The 24,304-nt window shown below is 40.7% G+C and overlaps 1 protein-coding gene across 15 annotated transcripts; it reads left to right on the top strand.

Annotated features, from left to right (window-relative positions):
• Positions 1-559: 559 nt before the first annotated feature.
• Positions 560-23,953, top strand: pikfyve (phosphoinositide kinase, FYVE finger containing). Of its 15 annotated transcripts, none has more exons than XM_067515296.1 (45): positions 599-696; positions 2,431-2,516; positions 2,937-3,133; positions 5,548-5,715; positions 6,674-6,783; positions 7,003-7,174; positions 7,354-7,561; positions 8,811-8,834; positions 8,993-9,019; positions 9,213-9,302; positions 9,412-9,568; positions 9,678-9,835; positions 10,159-10,270; positions 10,526-10,673; positions 10,821-10,994; positions 11,709-11,771; positions 11,869-11,998; positions 12,136-12,316; positions 12,424-12,498; positions 12,800-12,907; positions 13,012-13,152; positions 13,675-13,801; positions 13,896-14,740; positions 15,045-15,449; positions 15,554-15,654; positions 15,735-15,806; positions 15,967-16,138; positions 16,256-16,434; positions 16,752-16,865; positions 17,381-17,489; positions 17,573-17,724; positions 18,066-18,162; positions 18,409-18,466; positions 18,567-18,695; positions 18,938-19,058; positions 19,528-19,623; positions 19,725-19,805; positions 20,112-20,206; positions 20,294-20,353; positions 20,671-20,847; positions 21,673-21,776; positions 22,058-22,186; positions 22,473-22,734; positions 22,816-22,890; positions 23,423-23,953. In XM_067515296.1, the coding sequence occupies exons 3-45, from the start codon at positions 2,941-2,943 to the stop codon at positions 23,536-23,538; spliced, it is 6,315 nt and encodes a 2,104-aa protein (XP_067371397.1). In that variant the 5' UTR covers positions 599-696; positions 2,431-2,516; positions 2,937-2,940; the 3' UTR covers positions 23,539-23,953. The 15 variants fall into 15 exon arrangements, with proteins under 15 accessions (XP_067371392.1, XP_067371396.1, XP_067371397.1 ...); XM_067515293.1 differs by having other exon boundaries at positions 2,934-3,133; XM_067515298.1 differs by lacking the exon at positions 599-696 and adding an exon at positions 1,597-1,683.
• The last annotated feature ends 351 nt before the right edge of the window (positions 23,954-24,304 follow it).

The following is a 24,304-nucleotide window of genomic DNA, read 5'->3' as shown; positions in this document are numbered from 1 at the left end:
GTAAAGTCTGACAGCAGCAGGGAGAAAAGACCTACGATGTTGCTCCTACATGCACTTGGGATGTAACAGTCTGTCACTGAAAGAGCTGCTCAAGAGATGTTACTGTGTCATACATGGGGTGAGATTAATTCTCCCGCATGGATGATAGCTTGCCCACCATCATTCTTTCTCCCAGCTCCTTTACTGTGTCCAGGGGGAATCCCCAGGACTGAGCTGGCCTCCCTGATCAATTTATCCCGTCTCTTCCTGTGTGCTGTAGGGATGCTGCTGCACAAGCAGACTAAGCCATAAAGTTAACTAATATACATACTCGCATATACTCCCCTTCTCCCTCCCAATTTTTTATATATATTCTGTCTATGAATGTATATAAACAGTCAGACACACATATGAGTCCTGTGCCTGTGTCTAATGAATGTTTGGTTTTATTAAAGCAACATAAAATGGAAATGATCAAGCAATACCTCAATGATAGTGAACGTTATTATTTACATCACATCATAGATGGCTTCCTGGTTTAATCGATGTTTCTGAACTCTACTGCCTTTTCCCTCCACCACTACGGTTAAATTCAGACCGGCTTCGATTCGTCAGGGCTGTTTGTCGGCACGGGACTCGGCTGTTTTCAGATGTTTTACAGATGTCTGCAACGTCGGAGTGCTTCACACGGTGATGACGAATTCGTAGACTGAAGGGGTAAACCGCATTTTTAGCTGTCACGACAGTTCACTCGTATTTCATGTGTCACCTGTTCATAAAAAAGTGTTGTTGCTTCAACCGGCTAGTTAGCATAGCAGGCTAACATTAGCTATATTGGTTAAAGGCTGCTGGGTTAACGCCAAGTAGCTTAACGTTAGCAAAACTATTTTTTTTTGGATCATGTAATTACTGCAGCCATAACCAGGGAGTACATGGCATCATTTGGCAAATAACATGCACGGCAAAAAGACTGACATATTAGTTTAATTAAACAATTAAATTAGCTAGGTGAACAGGCAAAATGCTGAAGTTAGCTTCCCATTCGTAAGCTAGCTTGTGATCCGTCCGTCAAGTAATCGTTAGCCGCTGCCGTTGTTAGACCTGTCAAACCTGACTTAACGAAGACATTGTACATTTCGTTAATGAGTTTGACAAATTTTTAGTAGGTGTAAATCTGGTCTTGTGTGGTCAACATCGGGGAAACTGTTACATTTCCAATTTCTTTGTTTTCATACAGGTGTGACAATTGTGAAAGTGGGCTTTAATTAGCATTACGTTATTACCAAAGACGTCCAACACATTTTAGATAAATATGTTAGTAAAAGCATAAAAAACAGTCGCTCGATGTTGTCATTTGAAGTGTCCCCGTTAACTTTCTCCCCAGCTGCCGAATTGGAGGCCAACTTCAGCGTCGTTGATAGCTTAACTAGTTACTCCAACATCGACTAGTTAAAGGATGTCGAGGGGTATTTTCTTGAGCATCTCCCTGCAGATTGACGGCGCATCCGAGGGATGTTAACATCGTCCCGTGTGATAAGAGGGGAGGTTTGATCCTTCCTCCTTTGCTGTCAGTCGTCAAGCTCCGGCCTGTTGTGATCACATGACTAAGTGGAGAATGTGATAGTATTGCTTATGCTTCTCCTCACACACATGATCTAAAATGGCATGTATCGCTCACTCAAAGTCTGTTGCTTTCTTCAAAGGGTGAGTGTAACGGTGATTTTTTTACTTTTTTTCCTAAGGAGTTTTAAAGCAAATCTCGCTCTTTAAACACAGCCAATCAATACGAAATGTCGATTTAAGTAGCGTTTATAGTTTACAGTATATTAACCCTCTATTCATCTCACGAGTTAATTTGTTTTGACAAACTGTGGTCAAATCCAGATCAAACATTAGATATTAGAGATTTCGATTATAGTAGCAGTGTGTTATGAAAGAAAATGTCAGAACGTTTTTTTTTTTTTTTTTGCGTCGGACAGTGTAAAATGCTGAGGCACAGGGAAAACGGAAATTCACAATCACAGAGAAACATTTCAAATTCTCAGTTTCCTTTCTAATAATAGGATCCGAAACCTATTTAAAGCTATGCTAACATGTCCTAGGTACGTTACTATTATATATTTTTGTATTGTTAATATTATTAATAATAATAGTTAACATTTTTAAAAGTCTATTAAAATGTGCCATGTAAATCTTGACTTCCTCATTAGTTGTGGTATTAAAGTGAAACTAAAGTGCATCATTGATGATGCAATTTGCAACCTTGAATTGTGAAAAAAAGAAAATTTAAAATTGTCCAGTCAACGAAAAGTGTTACTAATTATGTCTTTTGTCATTCCGAATGATATTACTTTGTGGGGGCTTAATCAGGTGATTATACACATTTTTTTTTTTTTAAATTTCAACCATTAAATGTATGCTGAAAAAGCTATTGGCTGTTCTTTTTTTCAGTTGTACCCAGTGACCATTATCACAGAAGTGCTTTGAAAAAGGAAAACGTAAAAGCATGATTATTGGTGGGCAAATTCTGGAGAAAAGTGAGCATCTTTAAACATGCTGTATAGATGTTGTTGTTGTTGTTTTACTATGCAACAGCAAATTTTCACGTTTCACAACATAATGTGAATTCTTTTAATGGATGGATTGTCAAAATAGCTTATGTTGTTTCCGATCAGCTACAGTAACAAGTAGATCCTGCGGTTTTATGAGGGTGAATGAAAGTTCATGGTGATTGTGTGAAACAGAGAAAGTGAAAATACAGAACTTGGTGATATTGAATCCCATAATAGATTTAATTTCAGATGTAAAAATCCGTTCTTGCAACTGACCTGTGATTGGTGCTGCTCTGCAAAACAAGCTCAGTGACCCTGTCACAATTTGATTTGAGTGTTTACACAGTTTATGGAAAGTTGATGATCACATATAGCTCTTTGGTACATTCTTTACCTCTCTAGCAGGAGTATGAGTGACATGGCTGCCGATGACAAGTCCTCGCCCTCATCCTCAACGGACTGGAGCTTCGAGCCCCCTATAATCTCACCCACCAGCCCCTCCCACCTGACCCACTTCAAACCTCTGACTCCAGAGCAAGATGAGCCTCCTCTTCGCTCTGCATACAGCTCGTTTGTCAACCTGTTTCGCTTCAACAACAAAGGTCAGGAACTCGTGTCTACACACCCATCTAGATTCAATTAAGTATTTAAGGTTTTATTTTAATAAAGCTCCACAGAGTCAAATTATTTTATGTGTGAAGGTGATATCTTGAAGTGTAATTCAAATGATCTAATAATAAAGGGCGGGTGGCAGTGGCTCTGTTGGTAGAGCACTGAACAATTAAAAAATCATTCTGCTGCCTTTGTCAGTAGTCAACTCATCAGTACAGAAAATATAAGCCATCAACTTCCCTTTGGCAGCCACATCATTCCGTCATTGTTCACAAATCAGATGGTAGGGTTCCCCTCCCTTCTCCTTGTTTTCCTATTTTTCTAGTTTTTCGAGTTGATCTTGGAATCATCTGTCCATAGAATATTGGTCTAAAACTTGTGTTTTTTGTGAAACCGTAAACTGGTCTTTCTGGTTTTTAAACCTACATCACTAGTAAAGTGTTCTCTGGATTTGTTGGATTTGTCACAAAGGGGGGTGTTTGAAATCTGATCAACTATTGTAAAGGGGTTTTTATTCATAATGGAAACAGTTATTCCATCATCCACCACAGTTGTTCTCCAGCCTTTTGCTCTTTTTTGCAGCTACACCAGTGTGATGTTTCTTTTTGGGAATGTACCAAATAATTGATACATGTTTTTGTACAATGTTCTTCTTCTGATGAATTTGTTTTGGTTTTTAAGCCTAATGACAGCTTTCTCCAAAGAAAGTGGCAACTCTTTGGACTTTATATTGACAATTAACAATAACAGCAAATCTAGATCTGATTAAAAAAAGGAGAACATGACTGGCCACAACTTTTTACCACTAAACCTGAGGGTTACAAATGGCTGTTTTTCAGCCCTTCAAAGTTGTAGAGATGATCTTACTCGTATCTGATGGCCCAACAAGTTTTTCACTCGGAGATTGCCGTATGACGAACATTTATCGTATTTGTCTCTCAACTTAGCCGATAACGGACTAATGGTAGATACAAGTTTAAGAACAGTAATCTCACAAACACGTTCACGACAAAGTATGACTAAACCCACAGAACCAGAAGTAAGAAACCCTGTGCCTAATTGGCTACACACTGAACCTTTCACTTCTACCTTGTTGGGGTCCCCAAACCTTGTAATCAGTTCCTTTGCTCCAGTTACTGTCTCTCTCGGGGTCCACGTCTGTTCCTTCGAAAAAAAAAAACAGAGGAAACCTTGGTTGGCTCATACAAAAGAAAAGCTTTAGTTCACTCTGAGAACATCCTTGTGGGTTGATTTCGAATCCCTTGTAATACGGAGCCAGAATGAGAAAAACTGTCGCTGTTCAAATACAGGCACGACTGTTAATCTAAAAGACAAACATGAAAGCATCAAACTTCAATATGTTTAAAGCTCTTTTTAGCTTTGCTTTTATTTTTGTAACCGTTTACACAAGTAAAGGCATTTACCAGGATCTTGTGAGATCATGTGATGAAAATTGCCTGAATCAGTGCCACATGACTCAACTGTTTACAGTTCTGCATCTAAAGTCCTCTATTCTCATCACAGCTTGAGTTTGAGTGTTGTAAATCCCTCACTGCACATGAACTATTAATTGTATGTCATTTTTTAAGTTTGTCTAAAACCCCTTGGAACGAAGCCAAATAGAAATTTTTAAAAATTGTAAATTATTTTACAAAAATATGAAAAGATAAGATTCTAGCTGACTTCAAATTGTTTATTTTGTCTCTGTTATTTAGTTCCTGCAGAGCTATTTGAAATTTGTGGAAAGTGTTCAACTTACTCAATTAAAAGCAATTCCACAGAACTAACAAATAGTAACTTGGTTTTTCACCCTGACAGTGTGATAAAATGAATACGAGCTGCAAATAAACTTTATTATTACTCTAAAATTCATCCATTATCATAAACACTTATCCTGTTCAGGTACAATCCTGTTTTTGATGTTTCATGTCATTAAAATAAATTACCGATTCAAGACAGAGAATATATTTTGAAATGTTAATTTGCATTTAGCCATGGTGTCTATATAAACTTCTGATCACTACTGTACATCGCAAATAACCAGAAACTCACCTGGAATGACAAATGTCCACTGACGAGTGGAACGGGATACTCAATAGGTGACAACATACAAAAAAGCTATGGTCTGAGTTTTCATTTTTTGTCTTCCTCACCATAATTCATGCTGGAGACAATGTGGAGTAAAAAAAATGCAGATCACCTACATATTAAATATAAGGAAATGAGAAATTATCCAAAATAAAAGCAAACGTGCAAGTAGTTGTTTTCAGCTTCTATACAGTAAATAAATCCATACGTTAACTGTAACGGAGTAAATGTGCACCAAGTTAACTTTGAATGTTCTAGACTTAAAAAGTCACTTCCTTTTTCTTTTCTTTCTTTTTTCCTATTTATGTGTGTGTAGAGGAGGGACGGCCTCCCTCGACCGTTTTAGAGAAGTCCGATGTGCCATCGGCCTCTCCTCAGTCAGAGACACGCAGCTGGTCTCCCAGTCCTTCCCACTCCCTCCATGGATCGAGGACGCACAGGAAACCACATCCTGAACACCTCAGACGGACTTCCACTGCCTCTGGTAATAAAAGGAAAAAAAAAAATAAAATTTGCACACAGTAAAAAATGTTTGTGATGAACTTTCCAACAAAATTATTCTGATAGTTTTATAAGATAAAACGCTTTTATATAATTTCCTATGCCTGCCAGCAGTTCAGAAATATTCACTTCTAAAAGTCTTTAAACGAGATTTGCGCTTGTGACCAATTAGAGGATTTCCATAATTCCTGCAGAGGGCTGAAGAGCATAGGGGGCAGGGAGAGGGAAGTATCAAGCAAGTTCTTGTTTAAGTTGCTTTTTTTATTTTAATAGATATGTACCAATGCAATCAACAGATGTTTGGGGGGGAAAAAAATATTTTTGAAAAAATGATTGCATGTGCCGACTGTAACTTCCGTTCTCATGTCTTTTCTGATTACAGTGGATTGGCCAGGTGAGGGGTCTTTGCACTGTGTGGTTTTACTTAAGACGCTTTTAGCTTGACTGTAACAACTCGGCCTGAGATAGTGGCCATACACAAAGTGTGTTGTGTGCTGCGTGCATGTGTGTGTTTTGATATTTGCATTCTTCAATACAGCGCTTTGTAGCTCTTGGTTTGCTATGTTTTCTAATCGGGTACTAATGATTGTAATGTTTGTTATGAATAATGTTAAAGCTAACCATCTATAGTCAACAGGTTTTTTTTTTTTTTTTTTTTTTTTTTTTCTCTTAGCCAGTTTTTTAAATTTATTTTTTTAATTGCATCAAGTTTCTTTTTTTTTCTCACTCACTTTTTAAGAAAGGTATTTCGTTAGTGTTTGTTTTGGATGCATTGTCAAAGTTTAGCTGTTTAAATCCATTTTAATGAATCCTACTTGTTTTTAAAAATGGCATATTTGACAATGCAGCCTGAAAGCGGTTATAGTGCAACAAAGTTACTTTGTTCATTTGTGATCTGTGTGTGTGTGTGTGTGTGTGTGTGTGTACATGCATGATTGTAGATGGCAGCAGAAAATCCGATGCATCGCTTAGTAATCATGACCCTCGCACGGCTGTGCAACTTCGCACTGCACTGAAGAGACTGAAGGAGATCATGGAGGGAAAGAGCCAGGTATTTACAGACACTTGTGTTACATTACATTTATACATTTCACCTTGATGCTATGTCTTGAAAGTACTGCACACATTCCAGACGATGAAGTATTTAGACAGTTAACATATTTTACTTTAGCCACCGTCTTGCTTGTGTTGGTCTCTGCGTATTGGTGAATCCATGCATGTAGCTCTCTGTATATGAAAGCAGTGTGCTATGGTTGTTGTCACTCTTCAGGACAGTGATCTAAAGCAGTACTGGATGCCTGATAGCCAGTGTAAGGAGTGTTATGACTGCAACGAGAAGTTCACCACCTTCCGCCGCCGACACCACTGCAGATTATGTGGACAGATCTTCTGCAGCCGCTGCTGCAATCAGGAAATCCCTGGAAAGTTCATGGGCTACACAGGTCAGTGAAACACTTATGATACATTCATAACCAAGTAAACTTAAGACTGATTTCCTTACACTGTGAAAACACAAACATTTCCAGCTAATTTAAGTCCCTTGTTTTTGTTTTTGTTTACCTCTCAGTTGTCATTTTCTCTTTTCCTTGTTCTCTGTTGGACTTGTTCTGTCCATATCCAGGGGACCTTCGAGCCTGTACGTACTGTCGTAAACTAGCACTAAATTATGCTCACTCTGCTGACTCTGGGTCCATCGGAGAGGACCTTAGCGCTTTGTCTGACTCTCCCTGCTCTGTGTGTGTGTTGGAGCCCAGCGAACCTCGGACACCGGTGGGTGGGCGTAAGGCCAGCAGGAACATCTTCCTTGAGGAAGACCTAACTTGGCAGAGGTGAACACACACACACACACACACACACAATGCATACAGTGTTAAACATAAACACTGTGAGATAATATCATGGAAGTTGTGGTAGAATTTTGATCTTTTCTTTAGGTTTTCCAGCACAGATAGAAATGAACTAATTAATTCATCTAATTATATTTAGATTAAATTTGATTAGAACCAGTCTTACGTTTGATTTTAACAAATTGCAAACAAAAACTAACGATAACAAATGATGCTTGATGTCTTCAGTGTCAGCTTTGAATTCATGCCTCATCCCACCACACCTGTGCCTCCTATCACCGTGTTTCATTTTGTTGCTGTACAACTGTTTTAGGCACTGAAATTAAATTTCATAAAAAATTATATATATATTTATATATTTTTATCATTTAACTTCAAGTGCAGTAAAGGGGGAAAAAAATCTCAAATCAGTCTTTTGTGTCATCTCTAAAAGAACCTGACTACGTCTTCCACCAAAGAAATGTTCAATTACAATTAAACATTCTTATAGCACAGGCTGTTGCAGCATGTTTGAGATCTTCCCATATTCCTGCATTAAGTGTGTCTCAGTGTCTAATGGTTCTTTATGTGATCCTGGACTGATGTCGCGATGTTCAGTTCAGAGGTCTGTGGGATTGAGGGGCATGTTATCTGTTTAAGGGCTCCTGGTTCTTTCTGCTGCTGAAGACGGTTTGGGCTTGTCACCGTGCTGCAGAATGAGTTTGAGATGTTTGCTGGATTACATCAGAAGTTCCTAAACCCTTTGCACAGCACTGCACCTTTTTTTACACATCCTTGCCTGATTTGTTGTCTTTTATTAGTGCATGCACTGGTTCTTTTCTTATGATGGACTCAAACTGCTCTACTGTTGTCTCTATTTTCATCTGTGCTCGCTCCTCATCTTCATTTTACTTAATTTTCATGTTTAATTCATCTTTCCATGTACTGCCCTTGGTGCATGTTAAATAATTCCTGTATATATCATGACTAGTTCTTTGTCATCCAAAGAAGTTTATGCTAAGCCTGTAGCTCATGACTCATTAAGTGCAAACACATATGAGTCACTGAGTGAACTTTCCAGCATGTGATCTTAAAGGATAGTAATGCTGTTTGGGAAACTATAAATATTTAATTAAATTATTACTTAAAAAGAGGAAATTATGTTGCATCTGTTTTATGGAGGACTGGCCTAATCCTTCTCTCTGTTGCATTTTAAGTAATTGTTAACTAACTTTTCTTTTGTCATACACAGAACAGAGGAAGTACATTTTAAAGGGTATATACAAGCTTTTTCATTTAAAGGCTTGTCCAAAAATACATGGTTTTCATAGCTGCATGCTTATTTTACTGCTGTTGTGCTCGCTTCCTATTTTCTCTACCGATCTTCCTCAATGAAGCTCTCTTCTGTTTTCATCTGTCTTTCTCTTGGCATAGAAAATCTCCCATTGGGATGAGAAAGAAGTGAGTCTTGGTGTTTGTTTTATTCACTTGTCTGAGCTTTAACTGTCTGTAACTAAAGGTTAATAATTTCTTGCTCCATACGGAAATAGTTTCTGCACTCACATTCACTAACCATATATTTTATAAAGAGGAAGTGGGAAGATCTCTACAGAAAAGGTATAAATCATAGTCTATGTGTTTGTGTGCTCATTAGTATGATTCTCCAGGAGCCTCAGAACAGTGGTCTCCCTTCCAGATTGACATCACTACCAGAAGACGTGGGCAAATCTCCTGCTAGGAAGAGGTCAGTCTTTCCTTTTGGTTTGCTTGTAGAGTACACAGAGTTACTGCATGAGTCACTACTGTTAAGTCAAGTCAATGTTGCCAGTGGAGCCTGCTTGTCTTCACCACAGGTCGGCCAGTGTGACCAACTTGTCTCTGGATCGCTCTGGATCCTCCATGGTACCTTCCTATGACAGCTCAGTCAGCCCGCCAACCAGTCGAGCCATGTCATGCAGCAAAGGAGGCACCAAGCTCGATCACAGTGATGAGGAGAGGAAGATCCTACTGGTAGCTGCTTCATTCTTTCAATTTCAGTGCTTTTTCATTTCCTTTTGAATAAAATATAAGTTTGTTGTGTGTATAAATTCTGCTTTGCTTAATGCAATATTTGTTGCAGGACTCCTCCCAGTTAAAAGAATTGTGGAAGAAAATCTGCCACAACAACACCGGCATGGAGTTCCAGGACCACAGGTACTGGCTGAGGACCTACCCAAACTGCATTGTGGGAAAGGAGCTTGTCAACTGGCTGCTGAGGAATGGAACCATCTCCAACAGGTAATGTTACGGGAGAGATGTTTTTTCTATTTTCTATGATGATCTTTGGATGGACTAGTTTGACATTTTGTGAGATGTCTTGCTGTACAGATCTGAGAATGGTATTACTCTTCTTGCTGCAACAACGTAGGAAAGCCAAATAGCCCATCTCCCTAAATGTCAAACTGTGTCTGAATATCCTAAAATTCTTCTAAAAACATCCATGCCAACATGTGTACCCACATGACCTGTTCAGGGCTGTACGGTCTTATTACATGGCCTAATTTAGATATGCTGGGTGTTGGGGCCGTCTCTGGTTTTCTCATCTTTATCTTGTGTTGCAGGGCTCAGGCTATCGCCATAGGCCAGGCATTAGTGGATGGTCGGTGGTTGGACTGTGTCACTCACCACGACCAGCTGTTCAGGGATGAGTATGCTCTCTACCGCCCCCTCCAGGTAAGGACAAGACTGATGAGTAAACACTGCACACAATGGCAGAGAGATTAAATGGATATAAAGATTTAATCATTTTCCACTGCACGCTTGGAAATGTCACGTGTTGATATTGTTTATTCAGCCTGGTATTTTCATTATACAAGAGGATGCATCATAAACGGCTATGATTTTCTGTTGGGGGAAGAAAAAAAACAGCTATGACTATCTCAGTAATGTGTTTGGGCTCATGGTGATGTCTCTCTGTCTGGTCTCTAGAGCACAGAGTTCTCTGAAACGCCATCTCCAGACAGTGATAGTATCAACTCACTGGAGGGACACTCAGAGCCATCTTGGTTCAAAGACATCAAGGTTGATGACAGTGACACAGAGCAGCTCGCAGATGAGACTGAATATACCACATCCAGTATGTGTCTCACATTTATTGCATTGATACAACTTTTATTTTACTGGGTTTCCTTGGATAATTGGGAAAACTTCCTTTCGGTGGCTTTGGTTTAGTTTCTCAGAATAGAATCTTAGCCGCAGCTCACTGACCTCTCTCTGTGTCCAGACTCAGCCAGCCCAAGCAAGAGGACATCTGTCAGTAGTTTCCAGTCAGTGATGGATAGTGACTCAGCTTCCTCCATCAACCTCAACATGGAACAAAACAATGTGAACTTCCACATCAAGAAACAGTCCAAATATCCACATGTGCCCCCTGCTGGTGAGCAGAAAGGTAAATGCAGTAAGTCCCTTCCAAATAACATACAATTTGACAATGAAGTCATTCTGCAGGTCAGTACTCACACATTTGTTGACCTGACCTGTGGCTTTACCTGACTAGTGAAGTAAATTATGACACAGGTCAACAGGACCATCTAAAGAAAATAATGGTTTATTATAATTGAATTTTGTTGGTGGAAGACGTAGTCAAGTTCTTTAAGCCAATGAACCACCTTCACACTAAATGGCACTTAGGTAAAAGTGTTAGATTGGTGATATAGTTAATGGATGGATGCATGGATGCATTATATACAAAATATAGTTAAATTGTCAAAGTAAAGTACTCTTACTCATAGTTATGGCTAATCCATGACTTAAATAATAATTAACAGATTAGGGCTGAATGTATTCAATCAAAATATCTGTAGTTAATCACGCTCATCACAAATTAATTTCACATTTTAAGTACTCATAACTTGCTGTACAAATGTTTCGATTTGAATGCTCTAATTAACCTGTGAGTGGACACATGGTACTGATGGTAGTGACTTAATGAAGCTAATGAATTAACAAGTAAAAATTCATTACTTTCTACAACGGTTAAAAGTTCTACAAAACTTACATATTATGTCCGTTCAAGCAGCAGCCAGTTACAAAGGAAAAAAAATTCCTTACGCTGGTTTAGGTGCAACACGGATCTTTGTATCTAACCTACTGATGTGTGTCCTCTTTTTAGCTGAATTTCTTGTGTCTGAGGATGGAGGACAGAACATTGTCATAAGTGATGCCTTCATCAAGGGTAGGAGCTGTTCGGTTCTGTGTTCATTTATTCAGACCACATATTGAGTTGCCTATTGTGTTAAGCAAACCCGCTTCGTTACTTGATGTTGCTGCAGAGTCTCTGTTCAACCGTCGCGTGGAGGAAAAGTTCAAAGAAATGTTGTTTACTCCATTGGGTTGGCACCACAGCTCACTGGACCAGCTCAGGGAAGAAAACGGAGAGAAGGCGGCCATGGAGAGGCTGCTGTGAGTGGAAATGACATCATGTCTGGGTCCAGTATGATTGTCTATACAGTCCCACTGATGAGTCAAAATGTTATGACCACCTTTTAACACTCTTCAACTTGTTCACTTGTCATTTGTCCAACATTTCCGTCCCTCAGCTCTGCCAACCACAGCCACATGATGGCGCTGCTGCAGCAGCTGCTCTACAGTGAGTCGCTGTCTCTATCTTGGAGGGATATCATTGTCCCTGTGGTTCAACAGGTGGTTCAGACAGTACGGCCCGATGTTCGCAACTGCGATGATGACATGGACATCCGTCAGCTGGTCCACATCAAGAAGGTCAGTCTCTTGACACATTAGTTTAGTCACTCTTTGGACGATATACTGTTCATTTAATTGTGCGTGGGAAAAACTGAGGTCAAACGTAATCTCTCTTTGTGGTTTAGATTCCTGGAGGAAGAAAATTTGACTCCGCAGTGGTGAATGGCTTTGTGTGCACCAAAAACATTGCCCACAAGAAGGTAGAGTGACTTTCTAATGTGCACAAAAATGTACAATTTGTATGGCGTTATAAGCTTTTGGATTTCTGAATCGCTAGAGAAGCCTCTCAACTAGAGTTTGAAGAGTATTTTATCTAATATGAATAATCACTCATGAAATTTCAGAAACAAAGTAACCTCTTTTCCAAAGACCCTTATGTAATATATGTAAATGTATTTTAACTTTCAGATATAAAAATAAGTTTGTTAAATATCAACATTGTCTCGTATACTTTTTAGTTAACGGTTATAATACTTGTCTGTCTTGTTTGTCTATAATCAGATGAACCCCTACATCAAGAATCCCAAAATCCTGCTGCTGAAGTGCTCCATAGAGTATCTGTACAGGGAGGAGACGAAGTTCACCTGCATCGACCCCATCGTGCTTCAGGTCGCTAAGCCACTGCCTGCATTTCTCACAGAAAAGTGGGGGAAAAAAAGAAAAAATTCACTGTTATGTGGAACTAAAACGATTTTGCTTTTCTTTTCCCCCAGGAACGAGAGTTTTTGAAGAACTATGTTCAGCGAATAGTCGACGTCCGTCCAAACCTGGTGTTAGTGGAGAAGACTGTGTCGCGCATTGCTCAGGACCTGCTGTTGGAGCACGGCATCACACTGGTCATTAATGTCAAACCGGTCAGTGATGCTTGTACTGTCAGTGGCTGTTTTTTTATTATAGCTTTGTAAAACCCTGTCAAACTCCCATAAAACCTTACTCTTCAAATGCAAAAAAGGAATATTATATTTAAACACTATACAAGAACGGAACATACTTTTAGTGCAAGCACAGAGTAGACTAGTATGCACTCCAAGCAACTGGTTACACATTTTAACAAATTAAGTCCTTCACCATAGTATTTATTAACATTTCATTAAAGAGTAACTGAAATGCTCTCACAGCAAGTCACAGCTCCATGTAGCATGTGATCAGTCTGATCAGAGCAAGGAAGCAAGGTAACATCTGGGCCCTGCTTAATTGAAACTCTGTCTACAGCACAGACCAGTTTAGTGCTGAACACCTTATCACCAACAGTACATTTAGATAAAATGTGATGAATACTAATTTCTCTATTTACTCCTGTTTAGTTGTTCCTAATGCTTTGTGCAACACTGTCTGTTGTTTAAAGTGAATTGTTTTATATTCCTTTTTCAATTTAGCAAGTCTTGGATCGGGTGAGTCATATGACCCAGGGAGACTTGGTAATGTCAATGGACCAGCTACTCACAAAACCTCGTCTTGGGACTTGCCACAAGTTCTACATGCAGCCATTCACCCTGGCCAACAGTAAGTACTTTCCCTCTACACCCCTGAGTGACATCTATTGCGAGACCTTTTTTAGACCTTGTAATTTTTTTATTTTTTTTGTCTGTCCTTTCAGATGAGGTGAAGACTCTGATGTTTTTCGAAGGTTGTCTTCCTCACCTTGGTTGCTCCATCAAGCTGCGTGGTGCCTCAGAGTACGAGCTGTCCCGAGTGAAGGAGATCATTTTGCTGATGATGTGTGTAGCCTACCACTCCCAGCTGGAGATCTCTTTCCTCATGGATGAGTTTGCCATGCCTCCCAGTTTGGCCCAGAGCACCCCATTTCCCTGCCTGCTGGAAGGCGCCACTGTGCTGGAGGAGGCCGGTGGAGAAAGGAGAGGGAAGGAGACAATCGCAGGGACGGAAGACTCTGCACTGGGAGGGCAGTCCGAGGAGGACAGGCTCCCCTCAGAGTTTTCTTTTGAAAATGGAGAGACGGACAGTTTTCAAGAGAAACTGAACCCCAAATGCACTTCCTCCATCCAAGAGGTGGCTGCAAACACGGGGACAGTGACATCCTCTGCATTTTCCACTCTACCTGCACCACATTTTTCTCCACCGTACCTCATTGAGGAAGAGCAGGAGATGACACACTCAGATACTGTCATTGGGGGGTCTGAGGAGGAGACGGGTGGAGAAGGAGGCCTGGTGAAGGGGGAGTCGGTTTGTATGGAGGACAGGGAAAGTTCCGAGACGCCTACAACCAGGTTGTTTCGAGACCCGCTGCAGGACGACACAGGAATGTTTGTGGCCGAGCAGGTGACCTCATCTGAAGACCGTCTGAAAACCATCTCTGCGGTCTTCAAGCAGGAGCTTAAGGACATCATCCTGTGCATTTCTCCTTTCATCACATTTAAAGAACCATTCCTTCTCACGTCTGCGGGCATGCACTGTCCCAGCAGGGATTACTTCCCTGAGCAGGTACGGAGCATAGTTGCTGTTCTTCGAACCATCGGTTTACTTTACACTAACCAAACAAGCTGTAGCAAAACTTGAATTTTAATTCAAAAGGTTAACAATCAGCAGGTTAATTGATGATTGTTTATAAGGTTCATGGTGATGACGAATGTTTGATTTTGTCTGTCCCAGCAACAATTTTCCGTCAATTATTTTAAAACTGATAAAAGTACAAAATCCTAGTCTTTGTAAGGCTGAAAATGAAAAAGTCATGTTCTAAAAACTTCCTAGATTTCTTTTATTATTTCAGTTTTTTCCTGTTCCACAGGTCTACCTCTCTCTACTCCTAAACAAGGAGTTTAAGAGGCTGGACAGCCGCAGAAAACGCCAGCTTCTTAAAGACTCGGCCCCCTCCTCCCTGGTTGGAGGCCAGCCTAACGGCAGTGGGCCACAAAAGGCTCTCTGTGTCCTTCCCTGCCACAGTCTTACCGGCACCCGTATTGTGGAGCAGCTGAGCAGCAGCCAGGATCTGGCCAAGATGTTGGCAGACTACAGAGCAAAGGGGGGCCGCATACGGCAGAGGGAAGCCACAGACCCCTTCAGCACTGCATGTACGGCAGCTCCCGTCAGTGGCCAGAGCAGGATGGGGGAGGCAGCGGTCAAACAACCAGTGAAGAGTGACAGTGAAGAGGAGAAGCCAAGTAAACACAATGATTTGAGCTTGTCTCCCAAGGTGAGCGGCACGTAGTTCGAACATTTACAAACTGTAGGTGACAGGATGTGAGCGCGCACACTGGTCTCTGTGGCCTTTATCTCCTTTGTTGTTCATGTCTTCAGCTGGACTGTCTGAACCCTGTCAACCATCAGAGACTGTGTGTACTCTTCAGCAGTTCGTCAGCTCAGTCCAACAATGCACCCAACCCCTGCGTCAGCCCGTGGTAATCTGTTTAGACTTCAACAACGAAATCAATCTTTCACCTCGTTTCTCGTTTTCACTCACCAACTTCTCTCTTTCCAGGATTGTCACGATGGAGTTCTATGGCAAGAATGACCTCTCTCTTGGCGTGTTCTTGGAAAGATACTGCTTCAGGTAAGGCGATGGTAGTGCATTTCAAATTCATTTTTATACGGATAGACGTGTAATGTTATGAGACCTTCACAGAGTAAGTACAACATGTAAATGTGTGGCTAGAAAAAGAGAGAATTGCTCGACCCAAAGTACGTTTCTCAGGATTGTTTGTTTTCTACAGGCCGTCCTACCAGTGCCCCAGCATGTTCTGTGAGACTCCCATGGTGCACCACATCCGTCGGTTTGTGCACGGCAACGGCTGTGTGCAGATTGTGCTGAAGGAGCTGGACTCCCCTGTGCCTGGCTATCAGCACACCATTCTCAACTACTCCTGGTGTCGCGTTTGCAAACAGGTCAGTTAAAATCTAATAATCACAAACATACATTTGCAGGTTTCAATTTCATTGCATTAATGGAACTTTGAATGAAATTTCTTGCCCTGTTCCTTGTTTTGTTTTTTTTTTTTTAAGGTTACCCCAGTGGTGCCTCTGTCCAATGACTCGTGGTCCATGTCTTTTGCCAAATACCTGGAGCTTCGCTTCTATGGCCATCAGTACACTAGACGGGCTAATGCCGAGCCCTGTGGACACTCCATCCACAAAGACTACCACCAGTACTTCTCATACAACCAGATGGTGGCCTCCTTCAGGTGTGTCAGCTCTCAGTTTGTCCTTGTGTCCTTCATTTGCCCACCAGCGAGTTAATCTGTAGCAAAAAGATGGAGCAGATGGTGTTAAAATCATTAATAAAATTGGGAAAGATATTGAGGAATAAGTAACTCTTTTGCATCACATGATTAAAACAAAACAAGAAATATCAAATCAAACCACATACAAAGAAAATATGTGAAGTGACTCTATATATGAAAAGAGAGACAAAAAATTATGACAAATACTTAAAAAAAAAATAAAATACAAAGCTTTTAGAATGGAAATAACTAACAAAAGTTTCCTGTTTTCTCTTAAGCTACACTCCAGTAAGGCTGTTAGAGATTTGTCTTCCTCGTCCCAAGATTCTCATCAGGAACCTGGGACCTTCCAAAACAAACCTGCAGCACGACCTGAAGGACTTCTCTCAAAAGTAAATCCTCATCAGTCCACATTCGTTTGTGCAAACCAAACACACAGGAAAGACGCTAGTGAATGATGTACTTTGACTTGCTGGTCCCAGTCTAAACAAAGTCCTGTTTAAAGAAAAGTCCACAAAAGCCTTAACATCAAACGGTCTAATCCCTTTTGCATTCATGTGCTCTGGGTTATTTATCGTAAGTTCACAAACTTTGATTGGCAGCTAGTTGTTGATATCTTCATGCAGGAGGCTAAAATCCAATATTGCTAACTGAGAACTTAAAGCAACAACTAACAGTGTTGAAAGTAAAAAAAAAAAATTAAGAAGTTAAAATTCTGTGGCCTCTTTCAGCTTGGTCAGCTCTCAGTTCATGCCTTTTTTTAGTCTGTGTACGGTTGAGAATAGTCGCGGCTTAAAGAAGAAGATGAAGCCGTATGTTAATGCAGCAGTGATTAGACCACCTTCACTTTGCAGTTTACTTTCACATGTCATCCAACCAACACTGTTTCCCTCTGGTCTCATCTTAGAGTGACTCAGGTTTACTTGGCCATTGATGACCGCCTCACCTCCCTCAAGACCGATACCTTCAGTAAGACGCGAGAGGAAAAGATGGAGGACCTCTTTGCTCAGAAAGACGTAGGCTCTTCCCCACCACTGTGTCTGTATTTGCGTGTACTGTGCTCATTTGTAGGCTCACACTGCTGTTCCTGTGTGTGCAGATGGAAGAGGCCGAGCTGCGGAACTGCTTTGACAAGTTTCAAGCTCGACTGCAGGCCTGTGGTGATTCTCCTCAGCAACTGCAAGCTGTTCTGGAGTCACTGGTGATGAAGAAACAGAGCCTGTGTGAGATGTTACAGTCGTGGAACAGCAGGTCAGAATCACGGCTTTTAGTGCTTTTCCGCCCCCAAAATTACCTTTAACAGTAATGTTAAGAAAAAAAACAGCACCAGTCCTCCTCACTTGGACAAAGATTTCAAGGAATTTGGAGATGGATTGATGGGTTGAAAAGAGAGACCCTAACCCAGGTTGATGCCCTTTTTCTCTTTAAACAAGTCTGACTAAATCTTTAAACTATCAATGTTGCATGTGAAAGACAGAGTTCACCAGAAATGAAGCTGTAAGAGAGAAGTGTTTAATTCATGTTTTAATGTATTACAAAAGCTCTTCATTTCCTTCTTTTAAGTCTTGCTTTGTTGTTTGCTGCCATCCCAGGCTTCAGGACTTGTTCCAGCAGGAGAAAGGCAGAAAGCGTTTGTCGGTCCCTCCCAGCCCAGGCAGGCACCGACAGACCAACACAGAAGACAGCAAGGTTGGTCACAAGGAACCCGTTTTATGTCCGTAATCAAGAAACGAAACAAAATCTCAACACACAGGTCCTATTTTCAGGAAAATAAAATTCATTGTCATCATATTTGCTGTGTAATATAATCTAAGTCGCTTGTATTTAAAAAATTTAGATTTTATTTTTTAAATTAATAATAATTATTATAATTTTTGCTTTGGAGAGCCTTCAAGTTTAATTTACTGATAGGATTATCTTATCCATTTTTAACAGACCACCCTTGATGCCTCCCCTCGTAACCCATCTCCTGTGGTACAGAATGGAGACAAGGGTGAGTTAGTTGTCCAACAAGTAAACTGCGTCCCGGCCTACGGTGACTGAATGGCACTTCGTTCCTGGGCTGTAGCTGAGGATTTTGTTTTCTTTGACAGAGGATCGTCTCCTCAGCACCATGCCGTCGGTCTCCTCCTCCCTGCTGCCATCACCAGGAGACCCTGGAGCTGAACCGATCACACCTGTTCCTTCTTTCACTGAGCAGGACCCTGTCAGCCCCCCAGAGGGTAGGCTCACACACTCTGCTCTGCTGCATACCCCAATGAGGCCTGACAATATGAGCACCTCTGCAATTTAATGCTTTAATTACAAGGTTATCATTTCTGAGTTTTTAGGTGAAAACAGTTTGAAAGCTGATAATTCTACTATGTGTTTGTTATTGGGGCTAAAGTGGGTAGTGGCCTCTTTTTTTTTTATCATTGTAAGACACTGTATCTCTAATATTTCCTCTGTGTTTGCTTGTTTCCAGATGTGTTTGATGGACATTTACTGGGCTCCACTGACAGCCAGGTGAAGGAGAAATCCACCATGAAAGCAATCCTTGCCAACTTCCTCCCTGGCAACAGCTACAACCCCATCCCCTTACCTTTGTAAGACCAGCTCCAGAGGGAAGAGCGCTGCACAACACAATAATATGTTTATGCTTCCATATTATGCTCCATTCTTTGTGCATTAATTAATGGTGCAAATTCCCTTGTTTTTTTTTTTTTAAACGTATTAATACAAAACAAACGTCGGATCTTTGCATCGTGTGACTATAAATTCCTTACCCACTCGTGCTACAAGGTAATTCAGAGGAACAAACCGTGTACATGCTCGCAGATTGTACAAACAGCAATGAGTGTGGGCTTGGAGGAAAAATAGGACCTTAATTGAAAAGGGTGACCTGTAAAATAAAACGTGCAAGTGATCAAATATTGGTACTTAATTTAATTTTACATATTTCTTTTTAAACCGTTCAGTTTATCACGTTGTAACTTTACTGATAACTAAGTACAGATTGTGCACAGAAATCACTACAAGCTTCATGTCTGACTGTGGTGTGGTCTGCGTTAACAGTGACCCAGACAAGCACTACCTGATGTACGAACACGAGCGAGTGCCCATCGCGGTGTGTGAGAGAGAGCCGAGCTCCATTATAGCATTCGCTCTCAGGTGACTGCCCGCATCCTCCCTCTGACTTAGCTCAGATTGTTAACTTCAGAAATTTTATTTTATTTTTTTTTTAAACACTGTGTTATGTGTTGGACTTCCAGCTGTAAGGAGTATAAGACAGCACTGGATGATCTGTCCAAGGCGTCAAATGGAGCAGGCGATGAGATGCCCATGGTCACCAGGTACGCAGGAGTTGAGTTGAGTTGTAGTCTGATATTGTGCCATGTCCCTGCCACGCCTCAGTCTACATACTGTCCAGGAAGCAGATTTGTGTGATTTAATTATTTATTTTTAGAGATGGGGGCAAATAACTTTCGCTAAGCCTCCAATGGGAACTCTGGATAAACCTCCAGCAGATTTATGTAAAAAATGTTTGTTGGTCTAGTGAAATGTGGAAAAAATTCATTTGGTCATCAGGCAGGGAAACGTGGCAAGATGTCAAAAAACCAAATACATTTTATTAAAAAAAAATTCTGTTTTCTCCTCAGTGGGGGGGAGAGTCGGGCTAAGAGCAGCCCTGCCAGGCCCAGTGAGTCGGCTTCATCCCTGCAGAGCCGCAGCAGCGTTGAAGCCGATCCCCTCAGTAAGTGTTCGGGTCCGCTGCTGTTAATCTAGCAGTTTAAGTTGCGATTGTTTACTTCAAGGTCACTTTCATCACTGTTTTGTGCAGAGGATGCAGAACTGGCAGACAAACAGAAGAAACAGACCTTGAATCCACACATTGAGCTACGTGAGTGCTTGCTCATTTTCTACAATTGGAGAAACCTGTAAACCTTTAACAATAACACGCTTGGAATTTCTGCTCTTAGAAAAACTACGAGCCCAGTGAAGATTCATTAAAAAAGCAAGATTGAAAGCTGCTCCTTTCAAATGAAAATTAAAAACTGAAAAGCTGAATTGTGAAATAGTAATTATGGGTCATCAGGCTTTATCTGGATGAAAGAATAATGCTGAGAGAAATGTGGAATAGATCTGGACTTTGTGCCAGACAAGGATGAGAAATAAAAGCTTTCCTATCCTCTTCGTTGTCCGTTGTTGAAATCGCAGAGTTCTCTGATGCCAATGCCAAGTTTTACTGCCGGGTCTACTACGCCGAGGAGTTTCACAAGATGCGCGAGGTCATCATGGAGAGCACAGAGGAGGACTTCATCCGCTCGCTGTCTCACTGCGTCAACTGGCAAGCTCGCGGTGGGAAGTCCGGAGCGGTTTTCTACGCCACAGAAGGTTGTTCTAAATATCTCCATCCCTTTTTTTTTTATATATATATATATATATATATATATATATATATATATATATATATATATATATATATATACACACACACACACACACACACACACACACACACACACACACACACACACACACACACACACACACACACACACACACACACACACACACACACACACACACACAAAGATCCTCGAACACTGGCATTAAACCGAGAAGAAAAAACCTAAACATTATTGTAAGGAGGTTTGTATTTTTGTGAAGTGAGAAGACAAGATTGCTCATATATTATAGACAAATCATAGTTTGCTTATTAATGAGTGGAATGCAAGACAATGGTTTTCAGACATTGTATTGTCTTATTTCAAGAATACAGCGAGTTATCGAAGGAGTTTTTAAAGGCGTTTCAAACCTACCTGTTTTAGTCCAGTTGGATGGATCGATCTCTGGCTTGGTTTTCCCCCTGGCACAGTTTGTATGGGCAGATCTCAACAAAACAATCACACTCGGATGTGAACCAATATCACCCTTTAACCGGACATGGTCATTTGTGGGCTATTCTCACGTGGCGTCTAGTGATGCATGTTGGTTTGTGTGGATTTTTTTTGTATGAAAGGAAACCGAATGGAGAAAACAGCCCAAATTCACAAACTGGTCCACTTATTCTGACCAGAGCAAATGAGTTTCAGGTTTGAAAAAAATACATGAATTAATAACTGAAAATGGACAAAGCAAAACTAGCTTTGTAAAACTAATAATCAGGAGTTTGCTGTGTCGTCCTCGTGACGTAATTCTTCTCATGTGTCCTGTCAGACGACCGGTTCATCTTGAAGCAGATGCCAAGGCTGGAGGTCCAGTCTTTCCTGGACTTCGCACCTCACTACTTCACCTACATCACTGGAGCTGTGCAGCAGAAAGTAGGCAGCCTAAAGACAGTGTTTCTATCTGAGGTTTATTACTAGTAAATGGCTTTTTTTTTTCTTTCTTTTATATAGCAGCGTTTAAAGTAGTGATCAGAAATCACGTGAAGGAGGAATCAGAACTTAGAGCGTTTGATGTTTACTGAGAAGAGATCAGTTAAGAAGCATTAAAGCTAGTTCTTCTACATGTAAACAGTTGTAGAGGAGATGAGCGTGTGGACACTTTTTTTTTTTTCCCAGGTCATGGGGAGAAATAACTAACTATCTTTGCACCACAGAGGCCGACTGCTCTGGCAAAGATCCTGGGTGTTTATCGAATCGGTTACAAGAACTCTCAGAACAACACGGAGAAGAAACTGGACCTGCTTGTGATGGAAAATCTCTTCTACGGACGCAAGATGGCTCAGGTTAGACTTGGCCACTGTTTAAAAACAGTTTTTTATCTTTTATGTAATAAGGAAATACATATCGTTTCCCATGTTGTATTAGGTTTAGCCCATTTTAAACACTTTAAAGGCTGTAAAAGGTCTAAAATATTGAATTTAGTTGGCTGTTCTCTTTATCGAGCACTTTTTGCCACGTTAACCTCAGTTTTCGCATGTTCTAGTTTAATACGAGGTTTTTTAATATCGTCTGATATTACGACATCCTCAGATCTTCACACTGTCCTAAGCTGTGGCATCTCCTCTACAGGTGTTTGACCTGAAGGGTTCTTTGAGGAACCGTAATGTGAAGACCGACTCGGGAAAAGAAAGCTGTGAGGTGGTTTTGCTGGACGAGAACCTCCTGAAGCTGATCCATGACAACCCGCTGTACATCCGCTCCCACTGCAAAGCGATCCTGCGAGCCGCCATACACAGCGACGCCTACTTTCTCTCCAGCCACCTCATCATCGACTACTCGTTGCTTGTGGGGCGGGACGATGCCACCGACCAGCTCGTAGTCGGGATCATTGGTGAGAGGAGCAATGGAAACATCTGAAGGATCGTGTGGTCATTTTTAAGTTAATGTTTTTTTTCCTCATGTTGTTCTGCAGATTATATCAGGACATTTACTTGGGACAAGAAGCTGGAAATGGTGGTCAAATCCACCGGAATCTTGGGAGGTCAAGGTAAATCATTTCAGTCCACAATCGGCAAATAGTTTAATTGTTTGAATTCTCAGTTTTAATTATGATGTACTAGTATTTTGTACTATCAATGGCTCTTCGACAGAAACTGAGAGAACACAGGAAAAACATGAATGTTAACTTAAACAAAAGTGAGAGTGAACTAGTCGCTGACTGTGGCCAGTTTACCCAGATAATCATATATTAGATAAATTGGTATCTATGTTGGGTGATAAGTAATGTGATTTACTCAGAAGATTTAAAAAATTTCAAAAGTTTACTCTACTTGAAGTGCACGTTCTAAAATGTACCTTTTTAATAACTTTAATGAAGTAAGTTAGAAGCAATTTAAAAAAGCAAATGTTGGAGGCTACACAGCAGTAAAACTGGTAGAGAAGAGCATTTCACAGCTGTTATTTTGTTACAAAGGTAACGTAAATAGAAATATTCCAGTCAAGTACAAGTACCTTAAGTACTCGAGTACTCAGTTACCTCCCACGTGTGCACGGCCTGATGAATCTTGTTTCGTCTCCAGGAAAAATGCCCACTGTTGTTTCTCCGGAGCTGTACAGAGCTCGTTTCTGCGAGGCCATGGACAAATACTTCCTGATGGTACCTGACCACTGGACAGGCCTGGGCATCAACTGCTGAGCGGTGTGGGTGTGTCCAGGTGCAGCGAAACACACAGGGGGCTCCACCTTGGAGTCTCTACGCACACAAATCTGTTTCCTGGACAGTACGTTTGAGTGGGTCTGTGCAGACTGAGGCTCGGCAGGGACACAGCACAATATCATTCCATAGGAGCAGAGTCACTCTGGGACTCATGAGACCACTGAAATCAGTTTTTTTTTTTTTTAATCACTGGGGACTCATTGAAGTTATCATTTATCTTCTCGTGGATCCATTCACAGCGGATTTGTTATTTTATTAGTGACATGACTCCACAGTTTCAAAAGGACCAGCTACAAACCTCCTGTGGTTATTATGGTCCATAAGCTAATTAATGTAATTTAAAGTTTGTAAATGTACAGAGATTATGTAACTATTAAAAGATCATTAACACAGATTTCTTGAAGTTACATCTGTTTTCTTTGTTTTTCTTCATATGGGGGCTGCATCCACACACACTTTAGAAATGCTGGAGTCATCAAATATTACTCCCGGTTGGTGTAGAAGCTTCAAAGACAACAATTGAGTTTTGATCATTCAGTGTAGAAACTAAGCAAAATGGCAAATATTTGCTGCTTTTAGTAACAAAATTATTTAATTTTGGTTTAGAATTGCTAATCAGTGGATATTTTATTGCAAACTAATGAATAATTGAGGGATGCTAAAAAAAAAAAAAAAAACTTAGCTTTTCAATGAATGTAAATTTGGTGGGAAAAAAAGGGGGGGGGGTTAGGAAAGGGAGGACAGT

Source organism: Channa argus, chromosome 9 (assembly GCF_033026475.1).
Source record: "Channa argus isolate prfri chromosome 9, Channa argus male v1.0, whole genome shotgun sequence".
In the NCBI taxonomy this organism is placed as follows: Eukaryota; Metazoa; Chordata; class Actinopteri; order Anabantiformes; family Channidae; genus Channa; species Channa argus.
The sequence above is the reverse complement of the archived record's forward strand: the minus strand, read 5'-3'. Positions and strand labels throughout refer to the sequence as shown.

What these genes read in the sequence shown, in the direction of transcription:
- pikfyve (XM_067515284.1), top strand. Translation starts at nt 1,640, where the DNA reads ATGGCATGTATCGCTCACTCAAAGTCTGTTGCTTTCTTCAAAGG. An exon ending in TCTGTTGCTTTCTTCAAAGG is followed by an intron (nt 1,684 to 2,933) that starts GTGAGTGTAACG and finishes TTACCTCTCTAG; the next exon opens with CAGGAGTATGAGTGACATGG. An exon ending in CTGAAGGACTTCTCTCAAAA is followed by an intron (nt 16,866 to 17,380) that starts GTAAATCCTCAT and finishes GTCTCATCTTAG; the next exon opens with AGTGACTCAGGTTTACTTGG.